Consider the following 23,416-nt stretch of genomic DNA (forward strand, 5'->3'; position numbering starts at 1 on the left):
ATAGGGTGGCCAAATTCTTTACAGTAAATGTCTGTGACTTGGTCCCCTCGAGGTGAATTTCTATACGTGGTGAGGGGACCTTCCAGGAAGGCTCTGCATTTTCAAATTACCTTTTTTGGGATCTAAACATCAATCCGTGTGTTTGCCAAGCGTGGTGGTCCGTGAAGGGGAGGAGAAGGCCCTGGTGGTTGAGGGGTGCAACTCCAACATACGAATTTGGCCTTGAATTCCTGTAGGTAGATGGCCACTCTGTCTTTGCCACTTCATACGCCGTTGGAGGACGTTGCCATCTGAGTTTCCTTAGGTTTTACCATCACTTTGTTCTACAGGGTGTTCGGAAAGTGACTGTGCACTTATATATTTATTAACAGACATGTTTCATTATATAATGTAGGAGGTAAATATGAATGACAATTATAAACAATGTTGAAAGTGACCCCCGTTGGCATCAATACAGGCCTGGTTCCTTCTTATTTTGATTCTAAACACCGCTATCAGATGCTGGCTTGAAATAGACTGAATAAAATAGGATTACAAAACTGCACAGTGACTTTCCAAACACCCCGTTTATGTCTCTTTGAGAGATTTATGATCCATCAGGCTTTTATACTCACATGGAATAGTTTCTGTCTTTTTTTTTTTATTCTGGAGTGGCAGAGCAGCATGTCTATGGACTCGCATTGCTATAAACTAGGTTTTGATACCCATGATGGGCAGAACACACACATAGGCCATTGTTTAGCTTTGTACTTAATTCCAAACAAACACAATCGTGGGGGACTTTTATAGACACAATCCCATCTGGGGTGGTGCTGATATTGATGAGGAGGGGTTGTTCTGTAGAAAATATGCTCTCGGATCACACACAATCTTTCTTTCGTCAGTACTGCATTTTATATTTATTTTCATACATCTACTGAGTCTTTTACTGCCATTTGTCTCTCTGTCTGCTCCCATTTACTTTTCTCTCGAAAGGTTGACAGTGATCATCTTCCTATCATTTTGAGAGTGATTGGTCGTGGTCGATGCTACTTGACCCGTGTGTCTTGGTGTAAATTGGGCTAAACCAACTGGCTTTGTTTCAACACTCTCTTAGAACTTGATCCCGCCATCACCTGTCTGCCATAGATAAATGAATGCATAGAAGCAGTGACTGACTGTATCCACCCAGGAGTACAATAACCAGCTGCTAAGACCTCGACACCTTTTCCACGCTGTCTTCGTCTATTGTGGATTTCTGCTTGCCAGGAGGCAAGGAAGGAACAGAAACGGGGGGTATGGGGTACCTTCTGGCAGCATTTCTCTCTTTCTATCTGCATTCTTTATCAGTTGGCCCGTGACCATGCTCAGCATGTCAGGCACCAGAGCCAAAAGGAATCGTGGTTTAAGTTTACAACTAGTATCTATTCTACCACTAGTTCCAAAATCCTCTGGGACAACATTCCCACCTCATTTCCATCTTGCTCTCCAATGGCCCGTAAGTTGCTGATTTACAGAATATTGCCGATACTCTCGATGAGACCTTTTCTCGTGTATCCTGCACTTCTCTTTCTTCCCCCATCTTCTTCACAATCAAGTCTCGGGCAGAGAGATCACCTCTTGTCTTTCAGGCTGATCATATCGACAACAATAATTAACTCTTTATACTAGTTGAACTCAAACTTGCTCTTCTTCAGTCTGGCAGTGTGTCAGTATATCATCATCAATGTGATGATATTCACTATGAGATGCTGCGCCATCTCTGTCCTAGTTTTACTGCTATTCTTCTGGTTATTTTTAACTGGATCTGGCAGAAAAATGTTTTTCCTGATGCTTGGCACTGGGCTATTGTCCTCTCTTTCTCTAAGCTTGGGAAGGATTCCAAGATTCCTTCTGACTATCCCCCAGTTACTTTGACTGTCTCCTTAAGATCTAAGAGAGAATGGTTAATGCTCGTTTTGTTTGGTTCCTTGAATCATACAACCTTCTCTTGCCCACTCAGTTTGGGTTCCATCGACAGAGCTTCACCATGGTCCACCTGATTCGATTGAAATTTCAGTCAGGGAAGTTTTACTGAAGAGGAAACATCTTGTTTGTATATACTTTGACCTTAAGAAAGATTGTGATACTATCTGGAGGCATTTTATGAGACCTCCACTCATATGGGTTGCATGACCATTTACCTGTTTTTATCTGAAACTCTTTACTAGACAGGGTATTCCAAGTCTATGTGCGTTCGACACTTTCCCTTTCTTTTCCACAGGAACTTGGAGTCTGTCAGGATTGTGTCTTGGATATCACATGTTTCAGTGTCAAGATTAATGCTAATATTTGAGTCATCTGAGGAAGGCTGATATTCCCGATTGGAAGTACCATTTTCTCTTTGCCAAACATTTTTCCATTCATGTTTAGATGGATGGTTTGAAATCAAGCGACTCATTTGATCTGCCATTGTTTATTTTGGCTTGGTGGTTCCTCACAGGATTCTCTATACAATTTCATTGTTTACTGCCAAGTTGTATGTCACTTCTCATGTCTTGGGTCATGTACACTGCTGGCCAAAATCTTAAGGCCAATGAACATAAAGAAAAAATATGCATTTTGCGTTGTTAGACTCAACCACTTATTTGAGTAGAGCTTCGAAAGATAAAAATAAGAAAAGGGAAAATAAAACTAAAAACCTTTTAGCACTTAATAGTGAAAATGTGAACACTGTGAAATTAGCCTAAATACTAGCTGGTTAAAAGTTTAAGAACATGCCAAAAAGAAGTCCTAAACAGGGTAGGAAATGTCCAACATTGCAAATAACTTCAAACATTCGCTTTGGCATGGTCGATATAAGTGTTTGCAGAAGGCTGGCTGGAATGTTATTCCAAGTGGTGAAGATAGCTTCACGAAGACCATGCACTGTTTGGAATTGACGTCCATTCCTATAGACTTCCCTTACCATCCACCCAAACATTTTCAATGGGGTTCCGTTCGGGCGAACACGCTGAATGGTCCAAAAGATCACGTGGCCTTTGAAAACGTTTACGGTTTTTAAAGCCTTTCTCAAGTAGATACCGTCTTACTGTTCTTGAGCTGCATTCTGTGTCCGTAAGAGCCTTAATATGGTTTGACGATCGGCTGGTGTCTTGCCGGAGAACCCGTCGAATCCTCCTGCTCAACGCCGGCGAGATTTGTTGGGCCGACCACTTGAAATTCTCGTTTCTTATCCCTCGGAGTCTTTTTAAGAAATTTGCAACAGCAGTTTTACTACGCCCAATCTCAGCAGCGATGGCACGTTAAGAAAGACCTTGCTTTTGCAGCTCGACAATTCTGTCACGTTCAAACTCTGTCAGTTTTTTAGCCTTTGCCATGTTTTCACCCAGTGTAATACAAGAGATGTCAGTGGGAGATGTTGACAACGCTAAAACTTGAACACAAATGACTAAATTTATTTATAAATTTTCTGATTAACACTGTCCAACTTGCTTGTGTTTTTAAATATTTATGCGCTATTGGCCTTTTAAATTCAATTTAATGTTTTTAATTTGCTTTTGGAACTTTATTTAGTTTTTAATGCGTATAATATTTTTACTTTTGTATTTTTACAACTTGGTTGACACAGATAGCCTCGTTGCTTTGCGCCATAAACCACCAATCAACGAAACAATCTATGACTTGTTGGTGATAAATGTCAACAATAAACAGACAACACACAATACATTTGTTTTAAAATAATGTATTCAAAACAAGTTAGTCATATGTACAAAACTACGTTTCCGTGTTAGCTATTAGTTACATATAAAACTCGAAGTAATTTTCTTTTTTGTCAAAAGTCCACGCAGATCACTTTTATCCACTTTGTTTTTTACCGCACAATCTACGATGTATTCACTTACGTTACCCCTTAGGCCACTACTGTTATATCCAAAACTTTAAATAATTGTCTCCTTTTCGTCTAAATCCACACGGCGGGTTCATTTAATTTAGAACACCCTTTTGACAAGACAAATTATTATGATTTATCTCTATTATTACAATACCACTCTGAATCTGACTTTAAATATTGCCTATTCGAGTAATGTGACGTAAATTTACAATAGTTGAGCTACACACACGAAGTGTCACTTACAGAGTTACGTCATATAATTTATCATAATCATCGCTTTTAAAATAATTAAGTTGAACACTCTTGTTGAGAAAACTAAATAACAACTCTTATACTAAGCAGTCTTGTACATCCGACACTTGACCTCATTTATCTGCTTTACTAATTACCATTTTATCATTTTTCTTAAATGCCTGTAACTGTTCTACCTCATCTTTACTTAAGTTTAGGTTCACCCTTCTGGTTAATAATTCATGAGCTACTTATGTTCTAACTGCACGTTTCACTAAACAGTTATTTTTAATTGAAAAAAATTGATACCAATCTTCTAAGGCTGGAATCGTATTATTCGGTTGATCTTTTAATTAAACTTTCTTCTTTTTTTTTAAGAATCGGTATTAACAAAACATGTGACTGAAACCTCTTATGTTAAAGACTGTAGTAGCCCCCAGTTGATAAATCACATAGAATTTTAAATTGAATTAAATGTCATAGAAACTATTTAGGTTGAAAACAAATGAAACAAAACAAAGATGCCTTATTAAACACGTTTGTTTTTTAAGTTCGCGCAAAGCAACACGAGGGTTATCTGCGCTAGCCGTCCCTAATTTTGCAGTGTAAGACAAGAGGGAAGGAAGCTAGTCATCACCACTCATCCGCCAACTCTTGGGCTACTCTTTTACCAACGAACAGTGGGATTGACTGTCACATTATAACGCAACCACGGCTGAAAAGGCGAGCATGCTTGGTGTGACGGCGTATTAAATAATGGAGCTGGTCTAGTTTTAGAAATAATAAAGTACTGGACATATGTTTTGTAATTCTGAATAGTTTAAGTGTATGTGTCGTTATAGGAATGTAAATAATTATGTCAGTAAGTCTCGAGCATACCTTTGGCGTTACTCCTGCAAAATAATTGTCATAGGACACTGAAACGTATGTGATCTTCTTTTTTTTTATGGACAATGCCCTATTTTAATAACTGTTTATTATGTAGTAATATTAATGTTTTATTCCTTTTGATTGTAGATACAGATTTCTTTTTACACAAGTGTAATTTATAACTATCAATTTTTCATGTTTTATAGGTATTATGCTGGTGTGACACCGTCTTATCGGTTGAATGGCAACCAATGGTTTATTTTCATACAATAAAGGAGAAAGCAAATCCATAACGTTTGAATTTTTGCATCTAGTTTATTTTCTGTTTTCATAAGTATTTCAAGTACTCTGTATTTATAAGCTATATCACCAAATTTATTGATAACTTTTAAAACTTGAGAAGGAGCATTGTATTTCGCTGCTGAGGCCATATTTTTAATAGGTAGCACGCCAGTCTTTGATCATGCACACTTGATAGGATATACCGATATTCCCCTTTCAAAGTAACCCCAAGTGCTGTGAAATGATGGGCTTTATTTGCCCATGTAATCTGTCATCTGTTTGTAACATTCAGATGACATCAGAGTGAAATTTAATTGCAGTGTCAGGCCAGACTGTTAGTTTATAAGGTAAATTAAGGACGCTATTCATGTAAACTGAGTGGAAATGGGTTTACTACTTGTTATAATGATTTGTGAAGAACAATCAGAATGCTTTTGATACTAATGCTACATCCTTATTACCGAATAAATTATATATATACTCAGATCTAGAAAGCTTCTTAGTTATTTTATTTGCGTCTAAGTTGTAGAAATGTTCAACTACAAACCAAATATGATTTAGATTATTTACGTAGAACTTCACTACATTCAGTAGGGTAAACTATAGTATGTGTTGTAGATATTTATTAAGTTATGGTCAGATTTTAAGAAGTACAGCATTATTGTGGAGGCTAAAACATATACACGCTTCAAATGCATAACTTTGTAGCACGTGACAGGAGAGGTTTTATATGACTTAAAATAAAAAATATATATATAAGCCGTTTAACATTTTCACAAAATACAAAGAAATGTTTTTGACAATATTCCACTGTAATAAAAGATATAAAAATAATAATTTTTATTGCATTGATAAACATGGTGAAAAGCTTAGTTTCATACTTACTCTCTTAAAATTGTCTGGTGACCAGAGCGCTCGAATGGCAATATGAGGGTCGCGAGTTTCGAATCTCCGTCACACCGAACACTCTCGCCCTTTCAGCCGTGAAGGCATTATAATATGACGGAGAATCCACTATGCTTTGGTAAAAGAGTAGCTCAAGAGTTGGTGGTGGGTGGTGTTGACTAGCTATCTTCCATGTAATCTGTCATTGATAAATAAGGGACAGCTAGTGCAGATAGTCCTCGAATAGCTTTATGCAAAACACCAAATATAAAATATATGTGGTTTAAATAATGTCTTGATGTTCATAATCATAAAATTGGCGAAAGTGATATGTCCACTAGCAAAGTGTAATATGTATGTTGAGTAAAAGCGCGTGCATAAAACTAAATATATATCTTATTTCGTTATATATCGAGAAGAGTGTAAGTTATAGAACATTGAACGGGACACCCAAATAAAAATTAGTCCAGTTCATCCTTTTTCACACTTAAGTCCTTTGTTTGAGAATTGTTTTGGAACATTTTAATAAACTTTTGAAATGTTCCTATATTGCTCCTGGTTTGGTGATTCATCCATCAGTAAATTTGGATTTCACCAAAGAAACAAATAGTTGATTATACTCTTTTAAACTTTCTTGGCACTTGTGTAATGTTTAATAAGCTCATGATTGGTTTAAAACAACGATTATTTAATACACAGCTCTAAAAATAAGAACACTTTCCAGTCTCAAAAGTACAATAAAATAATAACTTATTATACAGGATTAAAATCAGTTCAAAACCCAAATGAGACTGGAAAATAGTCTCATAAACTCTACATACCAAACAAAAAACACTACTCCTAAAGGTATGATAACGAAAATTTTGGGAAAAGAAAAAAATATTTAAATTGTTATATATATCTCCATCTCTTAAGTCACTGCCATGCTATTTATTAAATTTCAGACAAAAAAGTTAAGAGGGTTGTTGATAGTCGTCTTGGATAAGCCCTTATCCATCGGGGTGAGAATTGGACAAGATCGATAACAACGTTTAAGGGCATTCACAATGTTACTTGCCCCTCTGAAGACATCAAGTCAAAAAATCCTCCCTTATGTGTGTGTGTGTGTGTGTTGTAAGTACGTTATAAGCTACTGTAGTTAGGTGACCAGGATGTATAGTCTGTGGTCATCTTTCATAGTCTGAGTGTTGATATATATATGTGTGTATGTTTGTTTCATACAGCCTTCAGCTAAGATTTGCATTTTTATTATGTTTGTAAGGTATGTTAATAAGCTTGATTTTTTTGTGAAAATGTATTTCCCAGCAATATAATACACAATATTCGTATACTCATAGAGAACATTTTGATTTGTTTTTCAGTATAAAGACATGTTTGCATCAACAATGACGTTAGTTTATTATTTTATCTTTGCCATTCTGTACTGCTTGTTTGTGAAACGTGTTTTTTAATAACTCATTACTTTTTGTTATTGTTGATTATTTGTGTCGCATCAGTTGGAAGAACTATTGTTTGAAGAAAAGACATTGACGTATAACATTAAAGGTCCCTGTTTTAGAAAAAAAATATGTTGCTTAGATGTTTAATTTCTAAACTGTTTGATATTGTTTTAATAGCTTCTATGTCTAAAGATATTGTTCTAATCATTGTTATTATTCATTCTTGTTCTTAAATTTAAATTGGCAGATATTAACTTCCGATCAAAGCAAGATTAGTATACTTAGATTTAAACTAAAAATCACTATTCAACCATTATAGTTAATTAAATTTTTTTCTTACGTTTCCTCATTAATCGATTGGAATCCATTTATTTCATAAGTTGGGTACCATTGCTTTTAAACAATATTTGCGGCCATAAACCCAATACTATCGCAGGAAGTTCGGCCAGCATGTGAAATATAGCTTAGTCCTAAATGCATATATTAAACTAACAATGCAAAAAAATTATGATAAAAGTACAATAACAAACAATGAATAAGATGAAAAAGTAATGACATTCGATATACTAAATGGTATAGCCAGTACTGTTAATGAAAGTAACAATAAATAAATAATATATATACCTTTATTGTGGAACATAGAAACATTAGCTGTTCATATAGTTTATTTTACTAGTTTTTTTAGATATTAATTCTATATTTTATACATACAATTTTTATACTGTTTCTAAGGTTAAAGTTGATTTTTCATATTATTTTAATTGTTTTCTCAGTAGAAAGTCGATGTGTTTCATGGTGTTAATATTCTTAACGTTGGTTCTTCGTTACCTCTTTTCTGCATTTTTATAAAGATCGTCTGTTTCAAATAAAGTACCGCAGCTTCTTCTGTGTATCATAGGGTTAATTATATTATATTAAAACGATTTTGAATATACAGATCAGGAAGTCTTAACAACCACGGCCGATATGAAGTTGCGGTGAAATGGAATACGTTGAAACCTTGTGTCGGTTGTTAAAAGCTGGCGTGATACCACAATAGTTGATTTCTTTGGGGAGTAATACTTAACAATCCTTTCCGACATACATGTTTGTTTGTTTTTTGTATAATGAGAGTGTTACTTAATTTGAAATGTAAAGTTGCTTAAGTAATATATATATATGCTGTGTGACGAAAATGCTATCTCCAAATGTAATTCTACTGAAGGTGAATACAATGACCATCAGCTGCAACATTCCAGAAATTTACGATGATTTAAGTACAGAGTTTCTTAAAGTTTTTACATATTCATTGCTTATTTGTGCATTAGAATTTAATCTAACTTTTCCTGGACTAAACAAATCCTATATAATAAATGATTGTGACTTTTCGTCTATTCCAGGAGTCTCATATTTGAACGTGTCAAGTTGTTTGATCATATCTTACAGTTTACGTTTTAAGCTTGCAGTCCTTACAACGCTACGTTTAGGAGTTCGATTCTCACAGCAGGTAATCTAATGTGGCTTTGAACTAAAACAAACAAATAATAAAGTATACAAATGTTAAACTATGGCGCATCCACCAGTCTCCCTACTGTATTTGTAACGTCTAGCGTAATAACCATCTACATTCTCAACTTTCTTTTTTGGTACATAGCTCAGGCACTTCCCGGATAGATCAGAGTCCGGGGAGTGAAGTGGGTTTTCTCGGGGTTTTCCCGTTTCCCCCCACATCAAATTCTTGGCATAGGATCTACAGATCCTGCGCCGTCTTGAAGGACCCTAAGTCCTGTATCGATTGTTAATTTTGTGATAGTCGCCGGTTGGTGCCTGTCGTCAGTTTTTGTTTTTTTCCGCCGTTTGCTTGCTTGGCGATCATAACAACGGTTGTGTTTGTGAATGCTTGTGTCAGTAATGCATGTGTATATTAGTTTGTTATAACTCGAAAACAAGCCGAAACAAAAACAAATTAAACAAAAAACGCTGCATTAATTGAAAAGATCCCAGAGTATAAGCTGCAATATGGAATTATAAAATATACCTTAGGTTTTGAGCTACAATGTGGAATTATAAAATGAACCCTAGGTTTTGAAGGTGACTATGGAACTTGGACCCACATTGTGGTGGGGATACACCGTCTGCTAGTTTTAATCTGCATTCGCCAGTCTCACATAAGAAGATTAGAAATTAGGAGAGTGAGATGTGGGTGCTCAAGCCCACAACGTCCCACGTGTATATCACCTTTCACTGTCTGCAGACAGTTGTGGGAAGGTGACTGCTCTCCAAAGTCATGAATTAATTAAAATGAATAATAATAATAAGGAAATAAGGTACTACCATTTGGAGGTAAGTAAGATGAAAACGTACCTCTTGATGTTAGTATTCTAACCCTCAATATGTTAGAAAGGCACTAATTGACAACATAGCAAACTAACTATTCCAGCATGAAGCGTTCCATCCAGCTGTACAAACAAATTAGTATAGCCCCCAACCATCATCCATTCAACAAGTCTAGCACAGATAGCCCTCGAGTAGCTTTGTACGAAATTCAAAAACAAAAACACGCTCACCAAGTCTACAGTGACTATCATGCTCTAAACAAGCCTTTTTATGCGATTTTTTGTTGGTTTTTTTCACGAAGCTTTACCAAATACCCAGTCACGAGTGGAGTGAAAAGAAAATAAATTTATGAGTGCCCCCGGTTGATTCTGCCCCAGATTTCTGACTAGGGCCTAGTTATATCTTAAAACGAAATACTTGCCACGTTATCTGCTGTCGTGGAAGGTAAGAAGGTGCTGATAGCTGGCTTATGCGTCTTTGCTTAGCATGTTTACGCGCTGTTTCCACAAATTAAATATAAATAAATCGCATTCTGCATTTTGGGGCTGTAAATGCGATATAAAAGTAACGGTCAAATTCCATTATTCAATTAGGACAACCCAAAAGTTTGTGGTAGATAATGTTGACCAGCGGTCTTCCTTCTATTCTATCACTCCAAAATTAGTAACGACTAACGCAGAGAGTTTGCTAATGTGTAGCTTTGCGCGAAATTAAACAAATCCTTTGGTGTGTAATTGAAATTTAAAAACAACGACGGATAGCTTTAGTAGCTTGACCATAAATACAAAATACAGTTTGTTAAAATTTTAATATTATTATTTCAATTATTTAAACAGCATTTGTATCGTTTATTGTGGGAAATCAAAATCTGTTACTTTGTCGAGTGCTACTACATGTCTCTAAAGAAACAATTTGTTATTATAGTTTTTCAATCATCGGGTGTGCTGTAACACAAAAGTTTTAATGTTTGAACTTTAGGAGAAACGAAAGTACCAATAATTTTTAACTATTTAACAATATTTAATTCAATTTAAAGGAAACAAATAAACTGTTGATAATGTGCTTAAGCAACAAACTTTCAAAAACTGTAACTGTACATTTCGTTGATACATGATTCCCCGGACCACTGAAATGACCGAAAATCCTTCCCTCATGTGTGGTTTGAACGAAAACAAAATTTATTATAGAGAGTTAATTTTCTCGTTTAATATCTGAATGAGTTGGCTCGTTAAAAGAAGGCATGTGGAATTTACTCGTGACGATGCGTAAACTTGATATCATTCAACTTGCAATGAACCTTAGCGGGCTCGGCTTAGAAATTGTGGCACGAATAAAACTCATTTATTCTTGTGTCTCCTATACTAATAATGATCAAAAAGAAGAAAAAAAAAAGAGGTTTTTGGAAGAAATTACTGTATAACGCCTTCTGCCCATTTCAATATAAATAATTCTATACAGCAAAATTTGTTATGTGCCAAAATTGTGCGATTCGTTGAATCACACACACGGGATTTGTAAAAGTTTATTTTTTCAAACACCTTTGTTGCAGGAAGTGAAAATAATAACTAACGAGCCATTTCTTCCAGAAAATTTTCTATTAATCCCGTAAAATGTGCTCCAAAAATCGTTATAAAACAAAAACTGTTGTTGTTGTTGTTTTCAAATATTCTAATTGACCTGGCAGATATAGCCTAGTTTCTAGAATTGCGCCAATAAACGCCAAATAAGCAACCAATTTCGTCTGCCCATGAACCTAGTTGGTCATGGCTGAGTAAACGATATGTGTTTATTTCTTCAGGAGTTAATAGTAGTTTTGACAATGGGGAGGGGGGAAGGGACTGTAAATCTGAGAGTTCTTGGTTAATGTACCGTTGTCGTAAAAAATACCCTCCACACTTTATGTCCGTGGGTACACTATAAGAGTCAACTCCCACTATTCTGTTACACATGGGTATTCAAAGCAATGCCAGTGGGTGCTTTTAACTGTCTGCTTTCCTTCTAGGCTATTAGTTCTGAATTGGGAATGAATATGAGTAGATATCACTTAAGTAGCATTTCTGTGAAAATTTCAGACAGACAAATAGTATGGGTTTTATTGATAAATTCACATACTCTATTTTATTTCAGTATTTCAAAGAAAAATTCTGCTTCAAATGATTCTCAGTTTAAACATGAACTAGGCCTACTGTCATTTAAAAATTCTACATATTATGCCTTAAGCTAATTGCAGCATAGATTCAGCTAGCCTAACACAAAAATAAAGCTTTCAATTTTATTTTATTTTTTTGCCTAAAAAGTGGTGAAGAAAATAGTAATAAATATTGTACAGAAATTTAAAACATGTTATTTGTTGACTAATATTTTCACACTTTAGACCTGGTGAAATACTAGTTGATGTTGACTGTTCATTTTCTTGTGGTTTTACACTTGGTTTTCAACCACTTGTCCATTAGTGGAAGTAAAACAGTAAAATAAAAGTTAACACATAGAGAATACTAACAAGTGAACAAACTTGTAAATGAGAACACATTAACTCACTTCACTGGAGCAAAACAACACCACTCAGAGGGACTGAATACTGACTGCACTTCAGCAAAAGTAGCTACAGTGACCTTGGCTCCAGTTCTCAAGGCACCAAAATAGTTGTATGTTGTGCCAGTGTTGTTTTTATTAGGTTTATATTTCCATAACTATATTAATTATTGATTTATATGTCAAATTAATTGTGTATGTAATATATGCCAATTCCTTCATACTTTGTGAGATAGAGAGAGAAAAAAAAAGCCATTTGAAATTTTGGGTCAAAAACACATTTGCTTCCACCATTACAGAATTTCTTTTTAAGAGCCCGTAGAAACATTTTGCACACATCCAAAAGGGTTTGTGAGTTTGAAAATCATTGTTCCAGATCAGCAAGACAGCTTTTAGGCATGATAATACACAGATTACAATAATATGTAATACAGTATAAAATTCAGTTCTCCTTCATCCAAAGATGTTTCTAGTGTAAATTTAATATTTATTATAAAAACAAAAGGGGAGTAATTCCAGTGTTACAATACTGCATTAAATTGTAATGTTAAATACTAAAATCAAAATAACTGCTAGTTACTAAAAATTATTGATATTGTTCAAAGCCACTGCCAGTTATCATTTGACCTATGTAATCTTGTCAGATTTTATCTGAGATGCACACACACACACACACACACACTATGGTTTTCCTTTCAAATAATGGCTTGATAAACACATTTTTATATTTCTAAAATGATTTTTTATGGTACATTTATGTTTGTTGTTTGTTGTTTTTTTCATTCTTGAGCACATCTTTCAAAATTCAAACATTTATTGTGATTATGTATTTTACTTCATCTCCTTCAACCTTCTCACAACACTCTTGTTATCAGAATATAATTTTCTTCAATCTGTATTCTGTCAACACAATTTATTTCTGACAGAACAGTTTTTAGCATTAGAATTGTGCCAGCATGTTTAGAATCTATCAGTATGTGTAGAGGTTCTTCATGGAATGATGCTGACATCATGAGCCATGACCATTAACATCTTAGCCTGTTGACAAATGGAGATTTTTTTCATTAAACAGTTTTACTGAAAACAAAAAAAGAAAACCATAAAAAAAAGAAATTTACTCACATCTTTAACAACTAAAAATAGTGGTGATCCTGGTTCTGATTTCAAGCTCACTTGTAGATTTTTGTTCTTAGTTTTCCTACTGTGTACATTTAACAGTCATAGACTACAGTTCCTAAGACCTTTCACAATATGCACCTTTCTTCTCATAATCAGGCTTATTTTCATATTTTTGTTATCCTAAAATATAATACTAGTTTTTCGTGATGACAAGAAAACCCACTTGTAGAGAAAAATATATATTTAAAAATGGCTGGTATGGATTGAGAACATTTTTATGTAGAGTAGCGAACAACATTTCGACCTTTTTCAGTCATCGTCAGGTTCACAATACAAAGGAACACCTTTATATCTATATTGATAAATATAATCAAACATCTAAGCACACCCTCTACATTCCTACACTCAATTACACAACCCCCTTCAAACATGTGGTCAGCTATCGGTCATTTACCTCTTTCTTTCTTTGTGAGCCTGACAATAACGGAAGAAGGTCGAAACGTTGTTCGCTCCTCTACATAAAAATTTTCTCAATCCATACTAGCTGTTTTTAAATATATATAATACTAGTTTGCTTTTTATCTTTTCTTGTGCCATACAAACAACTATATACTGTTTCTTCCTCTTTGTATTTAGATGATTTTGGAATAAAATAAATAATGATGTATAGGTGAGATACGTACAATAGTTACCACCTAATTTGACAGTAGTTACAATTACTTTTCATTAAAAAAAAAAATGGGTTATGGACAGTGATAGTAGAAGAGTGGATGCCATAGAAGATTTCATTCTCTCCTCATTGAAGGAGTGATTATTAATAATTCACCTTTGTTTAGTGTAAGAAGAAAATTTATCTGTGTAATTTGGTACAATGACCAGTTACAGAAGTAGGGAGTCTACTAAAAACTCAATCTATATAGGGTGATAACTCGCACATAATTCCTTCCTTGCTAAAGTATCTTTTCTTTTCTTTTTTTGTACTTCCTTGTTTGAAACTATAAAACAGAATTTGCTCAGAAATAAATAGCTTTTGTCTGTTTTATATCAAAATTGCTTTAAAATAGATAATATTTTACTTGGATCCAGCTTAACATCACCACCTTCATTAAGATGGTATGCTTCATTTGCAGAAATTATCTAATGCCTCAGTGCATCACACAGCCTTGAATCAAATAGTTCCTTAACGTAAGGCTATACTTTTTTAGTAGCAGTGGTATGTTGGCTCCATAATGTTTTTGTTGGAAGTTTATATTGGGTTATAAGTTTTTGCTAAATGTTAGTCATTTTGTTACTGATAACTAGGTTGTAAGGTATGCTGCAGTGAAGTATTTTATGATTGGTTGTTCCATTGTCTTTAGGATTGTTGGTTAACTGTCATTTTTCAAATCTCATTCTTAACCTCAATTCTTGAGATGGTATATTCTGTCTCTCATTCACAGAAATTATCTAAAACTGTAATGTATCAGACAGCCTTGAATCATAAGACTGTAGCAGTGATATGTTGGTTCCATAATGGCCTTTCTTGAAATGTTACCCTGTCATTTATCTGGTCTTAGTTATTAAGTACAGTACATGTTCAACAATCTTTGCTTTACTAACAGGAGATCATCTAATTCACATTTCTCCCATCCTTATCTGAATATAAGTCTTATATAACTATTATCAGTTTTTAGATCATTCTCATCATTTACTTAATTGCAACATATTAACCAAAAGAGTTTCAGTATAATTGTGCTTGTCTAATCACATTATCTCCTGTACATGACTTTTGATAGCAATATGTGTAACCACTATTTCATGTAATTCATGCAGTATTTAACTTATTTCTTACAACTGAATGTACCGAATATTTTTAAAACCTTTATATGTGATATGAAGCAGTATGTTATGTCTTTCCCTGTACCAGCATTTTCAGCTTAGTTGTTGTAATTATTTTTTACTTTACCCCATCCCTGTTCCATTTTATTTCAATATTATGACATACTCTTTGATTTTTAGTTATTTTTGTCATCTGGATATATTTCCAAAGATAAGTTCTTCACCTGTTCTAGTATATGGCATTTATCTACATTTATTTCCCACTGTGTCTTACTCCTAAACATCAAAGTGAGATCCACCGTCACTGATGTGAATCACTTCTTTCATTTAGCTGCTATTCCGGCTGTGCATGGTCTGTGATGTTATGAACTTTAACATATTATGGGAATATGGTCTGCTTTCTGATAAAGGAATATTATACCAACCCAAGCTCATGCTGAACATTTTTCTGTTTGCAGAAACTTAAGAATAATTCATTCTTTGTGTTTATCTTTAATAATTAATGTGCTGCCCTGTTAATTTTTCCAGTTATATTTTTTTATCTCAATTTTATCAAAATATTTTGCATATTTGGTTTTTCACTGCAACATCGTCAGGGCTAGTACAATAGTGAAATATTTGTTGAAAAAAAGGGTTTTATTTTATCTTGAGAATAACTTTTTTTTTCAACTCTGTTATCAAAATATCTAAACCTCCTAGAGTATACAATACAGATTATAAGCACAAAGCCCCTGTACTGGCTGTTCTGCCTCTAGATAGTAATTCAAAATTAGATATGATTATGCCTGAACCTGTGGTTTTCTGAACTGACCATTTAGCCTACATGAATGTATAACATCACCTTAGTTTTAATGTGAAATTTGTAATTAACTGTTAATTCAGAAATAAAATGGAATAACTTATTTTTTTATTTTACGAGATCTGTAAGCCAAACTTTTTGCAATCATTTAGGTGTTCTAAACATTTCACACATGGTACAATTTTGTGCATAAGTGATAACTGATAACACATCTGTGCATTAGCATATGCAAGGGTATCAAATGTGTGATTTACACTTTTTATGTTAAAAAAAGAACCATGTTTGTCATCATTTGAAATGAACAATATTTATTGTACATAAAATAAGTGACTGTTATTAACAAGAAAAAGACTGGTGAGATGACAGCTCCTATAATCACAAAAGTAAAATACCAGTAGATCATATAAAATGTGTATACCTCAATTAATAAACTAGTCTACTGAGTTTCATGTATTATTCCAATAATAGCTGTTAAGAATTTAACAAGGATTATTTTGCATAAATTTGTATGAAGCCAGTGACAGCTGATCTTGGCATCTGAAACAGTTGAAAAAAATGATAGTATTGTTTTCATTGAATGGTGATGGCAGTTTATTATTATTGTAAGAGGAATATCTTTTGCCTTCTCTTCCATTTGGAAAGGTGAATGTAATGTTTTGAAATTTTTAAATTATCTTCCAGCCATGAAACTAAGACCTCATCACTACTGCCTCCCGTGGAGTCCTGGGATTCAGGAACATTTTTCCTTCCATATGGATGGGAAACAGCTGTGGATGAGAATGGAAAAACCTACTTTATCAAGTATGTTTAGAGTTCTTGGCACAAAACACATAAATGTGTTGATAATTGTTTGGTTACTTCTTTATCATTTTGTTTTTATTTCAAGTAACAAGAGAAGTTAACTATCTGAAAATAAAATGAAATTACATATAATTGCTGATTTAATGATTTATGCTAAAAGTTCCATGCAAACAATTCATTTACAATGTTACATGCAAGAGTAAATATACAATAATTTGATGAGAAATTTTTTTTACATATTTAATGGTTAGATTAAGAATGTTGCATGCAAAACTGAAAATACATATTGTAATTTGACAATTTGTTTGGGAATTGTAAGACTGATGATATAACATGCATTGTCCTATAAATTGATACTTGATTTTGCACATTGTATCCAATAGTGCATTAATGTATTTGTAACAGACTTTTATAGAAATTGTAATTCATTTTTACATTTCTAATCCTCAGTTACAATAACACATTTGTTTTTCTTAACAGTCACGTGAACAAGACCACAACATATGTAGACCCTCGCAAAAGAGTAGGTGAGGATCCTCCTCCTGAACCTCGTAATGTGGAACTCTTTCGAGATGCTCATTTAGGGTTCGGATTTGTAGCAGGAAGTGAAAAGCCTGTAATTGTCCGGTTTGTCTCAGAAGGTAGGATGAAGTGATTAAATAGTGCAAGAAGAATGTTACATTGTTGAACTGTTTTATGGTAACATAAGATATTAGTTAAGGCATCAGGAGTGTAAATTAAATAATTATATCCCAATATTTGTGATACTAAACTAGATTAACTCACATTGGTCAATAAATCTTAAACTGTAACCAGTTTACAGTTGCAACGTGGAGTTACAAGCACCAGCATGTACTTAAATTAGTTGTGATCTGCTGATAAAATGAGTTTTCTTTATAATAAAATGAGGCTTTAGATGTTTGTAAGAATACGTCAGGTTGTTACTTTAGTCTGCATGCCTACTGAATGAAAAGGCAAATCTTACACACCAGAGAATATGTTTCTACACTGTTAGAGTATTTCACATTAAGTTAACTGATGTAGGTATAAGACATATTATTGTACTCTTTGTGTAATACAAGTTTAGATTTAAAAAACAATTTATTTTTTTTTTGGTAGGTGGTCCAAGTGAGCATATACTTTTACCAGGTGACCAGATAATAAAAATTAATGGTGAAGATGTGCTTAAAGCTCCCAGGGAACATGTAATTGAATTAATCAGGTAAAAAAAATTATATTTTGTGGTTTTAATTTTGAAATTAATAGTTATTGCAATATTTTAATGGACAGAATGTTAGTGCCAGTTACTTTAATTATCTGATTAATCTTCCAGATCTTGTAAACAGTCCGTTCACCTGACAGTCTGCCAACCTCAGAGCAATAATGTAAGTTGAGAAATGTAAAATAAACTTTTGTAGTTTTTGTTGGATTATTTTTGTTGATGTAAATACTATGATTATGTTTGTTTTTTAAGTATTTAAAATAACACAGTTCTGATGTAAAAGGTAATTACTCTTAAAAAATGTGAATACCCTTAGTACATTATTGTGAAATTACAGCACAATATTCATATTTGCATCTTAAAAATGTAATGTTGCATTTTTTTATTCTAAAATCTTCTACTAAGATCAGATAATTTGGAATAAATGTGAGACTGATCACTCAATCATTTACACATTGCAATAGTTAATTAGGTAAAGAATTTATATTTCTACTTAATAGTGCAGATGAAATAACTTGAGTTTGTCCCATCTTTGTATGGTTTACACAACAGCCAATAGAAATCATTTTTAGCTGTTATTTTTATTTTCCACTTTATTTTCTTATTTTCTCTCTGAAAGTTTAAATAGTTTTTGCCTCCTTTCAAATAGATTCTAGCTCTCTGATAAGAACTCAATATTAATTGCACAATGATTAAGTAGAAAAACTTAAAACTGATTTAAAATTACATTTAGAAAAAAAAGCAAATTAAGTGAAAGTTGTTGATGGCAGATGCAAAATTATTTCTGGTAAATACTTTGGTTTTAATACTGTGCATGGGGTGGAAAAAATGTTGATTTTGATATCAGTTGTACAAAATATAATTTATATCACTGAACTTTTTTTCAGACAACTAGGAAGTCAGCACTACTCACTGCTGCTAAAAAAACCAAGTTAAAATCCAAACATCCAAGAGTTCACTTTGCTGAAGGAGTGCTTATTAATGATTCACCTTTGTTCAGTGTAAGAAGATACTTTTTCTGTGTCAAATAATAAAAGACAGGTCTACAAATATTCAGCAAGTAATTATTACAGCTTATCTAGTACACAAGTAAAAATTTACTATAAAGGATTGTAATTGTTTAGTGCGTATTTATTTATACGGTTACATTCACCATAAAGGGTTACAAATATTATTCAACAAACAGTTATGTTAGTACAGCTGTTTACACAAGTATAAAATAGTTACCATACAGAATTATTAGTGTTCATCAACCATTTGCACCAGCACACCTATTTACACTCTTGTAAGATAGTCTCTATGAAGTATAATTGTTCGTTAAGCAGCTATACCAATGTGACGAATTACAAACATGTACAGTAGTCATCATACAGTGTTATAAGTGCTCAGCAAAGCAGTTATACTACCATGGCTATAAATACAAGTGTACAGTAGTCATCATACTGTTTTACAAATGCTCAGCAAGCAGTTATTGCCAACCTGCTTACATGAGTACCAAGCAACTAACATGCAGACTTGCATGTATTCAGGGTGTCACTCTGGCATCAATAGAGCTGAAAACATAAGAATTGAAACTTATCACACCAAGTTACAAGTGTTCATTGCAACAATATAATATTAATCATATCTAAAGATGGTATGTACAATAGATTCAAATACTAGTTTGTTTATTGCTATTTTAATGTAACATAACAGGTATTTTATAGCTGTGCACTCAAGGTTTCTGGAAAATTTATGATTTTTAATAAATTGTAAATAGTTACTTTTGTGATCACAACATCACCAATTTAATCATAAATAACAGAGAGTAGGAAATGTTGATGTTATTTCAAGTATTCCCTTTATTTTTTTTTTTTTTTTATTATTCATTTTAAAAGCACAACACTGTTCTCTCACTATGTTACACTGAAAGTTCACTCAAATAAACATTTTGATGATAATTTGTTTCTTCATTGATGGTGCTCCCTGCAAGAATTATTTCTGATTTGTTGTTGTTCTTTTAGCCAACTCCATTTGAATCTTGTGTGCCATGCATGCCTAATGTGTTGAAAGTTTTCCTTGAAAATTATCAAACAAAATCTTTCAAGTATGACAGTACAACTACTGTTCAGGTGGGTAGAACTAATCAATTTAAATGCTGTAGCCTTTGCAATGATATTACTGAAAATTGCCTTTTGTTTCTTTCTGATTTTCAAATGTAGATAATTATTCTGTTACAGTAACTCTTAAGTGTTTCCATATTTAATAGCAATATTTACATTTAAAGCAGAATATTTTTTGTAATATTTCAGTGGTTATCCTTACAAATTAATTAAAAATACATCAAAGGCTGATAAATGAGATCATTTTAGTATTAATAATGTAAAAAAAAATATTTTTTTTTAAACTGAAAGTATCATATAGGAATTGAAAGTTGTACTGACAGATCTATTTCTGTAAGATTCTGTGTCTTATGTGTTTATACAAGTGTACTTTGAACATGTTTTGAAATATGAAAGTAATACAGCTAAGTAAGAAAATTACCAGGTTAGGTATCTGTCATTTAATTGAAAACTAACAAATAAATATTATGTCCATCTTCAGGATGTTATAAGCTCTCTTCATGAGAAGTTATCTATCCAGTGCCCAGACCATTTTGGATTGATTGTGGAACATATCAAGTCTTTTAAAAAAAATAGACTGACACTGTTGGACCCTAAAGAAACTCTATCCAAGGTTTGTTGTGTGTGTTTATGCTTTAAAATACAGATTAACTATATGCTAGAATTCAATGACAATTGTACGGTGATTAAAGTAGTTCACTTTACTTGACTTCATGAATTCAATTTATATTGTATGTTACTGTTTTATGTACATCACTGCATTATACAGAGTATTTAACTTAAGTAACTGAGATTCCTTCATCTTCTTTCTCAATAATTTAGTTATTTGTTAAAGCAGCTGTAACACTCATTGCTGTGTTATGCCTAATACTGAAATTAAATAATTATTAGAACTTTCTGTGTATGATATGAATTGTTCACTGACCCTGTTGGTTAGTAGTCAACTAATTAAATAGTAGAACATCATTATTCTAACATTCAAGACTTCTACTGTCCCATTCTGTAGATCATGTGATATCCACAGATATAGCTGTAAAACTAACAGCATGGTCATACTCTTGCACTTGCACTATAAGTTTCGAAAGGAAGTGTATTGCAGGATAATAAATCCAGCTCATTAAAGAAAAAAGATTCAAACACTAATGCAATGCTCATAAATAAAATATTTATTTTCACATAACATTTGATGGCTCTGTTATCTATATGCAATTATTGTTGGGAGGTGTTTTGAAAAATTGTAACATTGCCAGTTTTATTTGTTTACTGTTTAACTAACTACTCATTACAGCTGGAGCCAGAAGATATAACCAACCGAGAGAGAAACAGTAGTGTTAATATTACACACTTGGTCAGTTACATACATTGGAAGTAATTCTTACTTTTCAATTTTGGGTTAAAAATTGTCATCTATATGTGAAAACCTGACATCATTGCCCTGCCACTTGGGTGTGACCAGGGGAGGAGGGGACAAGCATGAGCTGTTTTGAGTGACAGTTGTGGTATATAACCTTTGTCTGTAATGGATTTTGTGAGCAATGTATGGTTTACACAAATATCAGTTAAATGCATAAAATCTGAAAATTATTTTTTTAAAAAAACTGTGAATAAAGATATATATTTAAATGGAATAAAACTTGGTCATTTTCAACTGTTACAATCATAAAAAATTGATATTGGCAAAAACAGTTCAAACTTAGTGTAATTTGATTATGAAGAATGTTTTCTAAAGGAATTTCAAATAATTTAATCATTAATTTGATATGAATGTAGTATACTTGCTTTTAATGAAGTAAGTAGAAACTTTTATCTAATTTATTAAGAGATTACTGATTCTTCTTAAACAAAGAAGGCCACATAAATATCTAATGAATTGTTGGCTTCATGATATGAAAAAGAATAATACAGAATATTTTCATACATTTTCTTTTATAATTGTAAAAAGCAATACTCTACTTGAAATACAAAAAAGAGCACTGAACTAAAGGATAAAGAAAAAAGTGCAGATTCCAACTTCTTAAGTCCCCAGCAGTCATAATGCAACACAGTTTTGTCATCCACTAATGTTTTACATTTTTCTAAAAAGTAATGTGCTGATTTGTCTCAGAATGGCTAATTCAAAGTCGTTATAAAATCCATGAGTATAAATGTGCATTATTTGGTGGAGAAAAAAAATAAAGTATAGGAAATCTAAAATGCCAGTAAAATAATTGTTTGGATATTGTACTGTTTGCACTTATTATAATGTTCTCACAGATTGCTGCACGACCTGGAGCACACAACCTTAGATGTCTTTTCAGAGTCACGTTCGTCCCAATAGATGCTTATGATCTGCTTCAGAAAGATCCTATTGCTTTTGAGTATCTTTATGTTCAGGTAAATAGCTTGTTTGGTGCTAAAATGTATGCAAGGGTGAAATTCTACTGGTACTGAACATGGGGATGTATTTGAGTTACTTCATTTTTCATGTTTACATATAGATTTTCATTTTCAAACATAGGTCCGCTTCACCTAGCTGAATATGTGTATTTTTTTAGCAGTTTCACCTCTGAATACAAGTGTAACTTTTGACTTCTAAGTTGAGTTTCTTGCTTTATGTTTCTGTACAAATAAAATGCTTAAATTTTTAGACAAAGAATCAGTGTCACAAACCTTTAAGAAGGTAAAAGTATTTAAACAGTCAGTTAAAGAAACAGTGTTATTTGCCTATAAAATAGTAAAATATGCAAATATTCAGGCTAGGATCAAGTGTAACCTGTTTTTAACAGAGTTAAATATTCAAATGTTTAGTTGAAGAACTGGTGTTGCATGAATTGAAAGAAATAAAATATTAATATATTCAGTAGAAGAATTGGTGCCGAGTAAAAGTAAAATATTTAAATGTTTAAGTTAAGAAATGATATGTGCTTATGTGAAAGTAAAGTATTTTAATGTCTCAATAAGGAACCATAAGGAAATTAAATATTGAGATGTTCAGAGGGAGAAATGGTGTCTAATGCATTTAAAGACATAAAGAAAATAAGTATAAGACCAGAATGGACTTTAAGAGCTAAATAATATTAAAGCATGTCTGTTATTAGCACCATAATAATGACACTTGCATATAACTATATGGTACTTGTTTGAAGTAAAGAATGGTTAATGTATCAG

The 23,416-nt window shown here is 32.9% G+C and overlaps 1 protein-coding gene across 5 annotated transcripts in view; it reads left to right on the forward strand.

Moving 5' to 3' along the window:
* The window catches only part of LOC143255775 (uncharacterized), a 127,098-nt gene that overhangs the window by 70,693 nt on the left and 32,989 nt on the right, over positions 1-23,416 (forward strand). For all 5 annotated transcript variants that reach the window (XM_076511980.1, XM_076512003.1, XM_076511994.1 and 2 more), the window contains exons 3-10: positions 16,826-16,945; positions 17,426-17,586; positions 18,065-18,167; positions 18,279-18,330; positions 19,055-19,168; positions 20,171-20,278; positions 20,751-20,882; positions 22,523-22,642. In XM_076511980.1, the coding sequence (XP_076368095.1) occupies positions 16,826-16,945; positions 17,426-17,586; positions 18,065-18,167; positions 18,279-18,330; positions 19,055-19,168; positions 20,171-20,278; positions 20,751-20,882; positions 22,523-22,642 (910 nt within the window). The remainder of the gene's footprint in view (positions 1-16,825; positions 16,946-17,425; positions 17,587-18,064; positions 18,168-18,278; positions 18,331-19,054; positions 19,169-20,170; positions 20,279-20,750; positions 20,883-22,522; positions 22,643-23,416) is intronic.

The sequence above is a fragment of the Tachypleus tridentatus genome, chromosome 1 (assembly GCF_004210375.1).
Source record: "Tachypleus tridentatus isolate NWPU-2018 chromosome 1, ASM421037v1, whole genome shotgun sequence".
Classification (NCBI taxonomy): domain Eukaryota; kingdom Metazoa; phylum Arthropoda; class Merostomata; order Xiphosura; family Limulidae; genus Tachypleus; species Tachypleus tridentatus.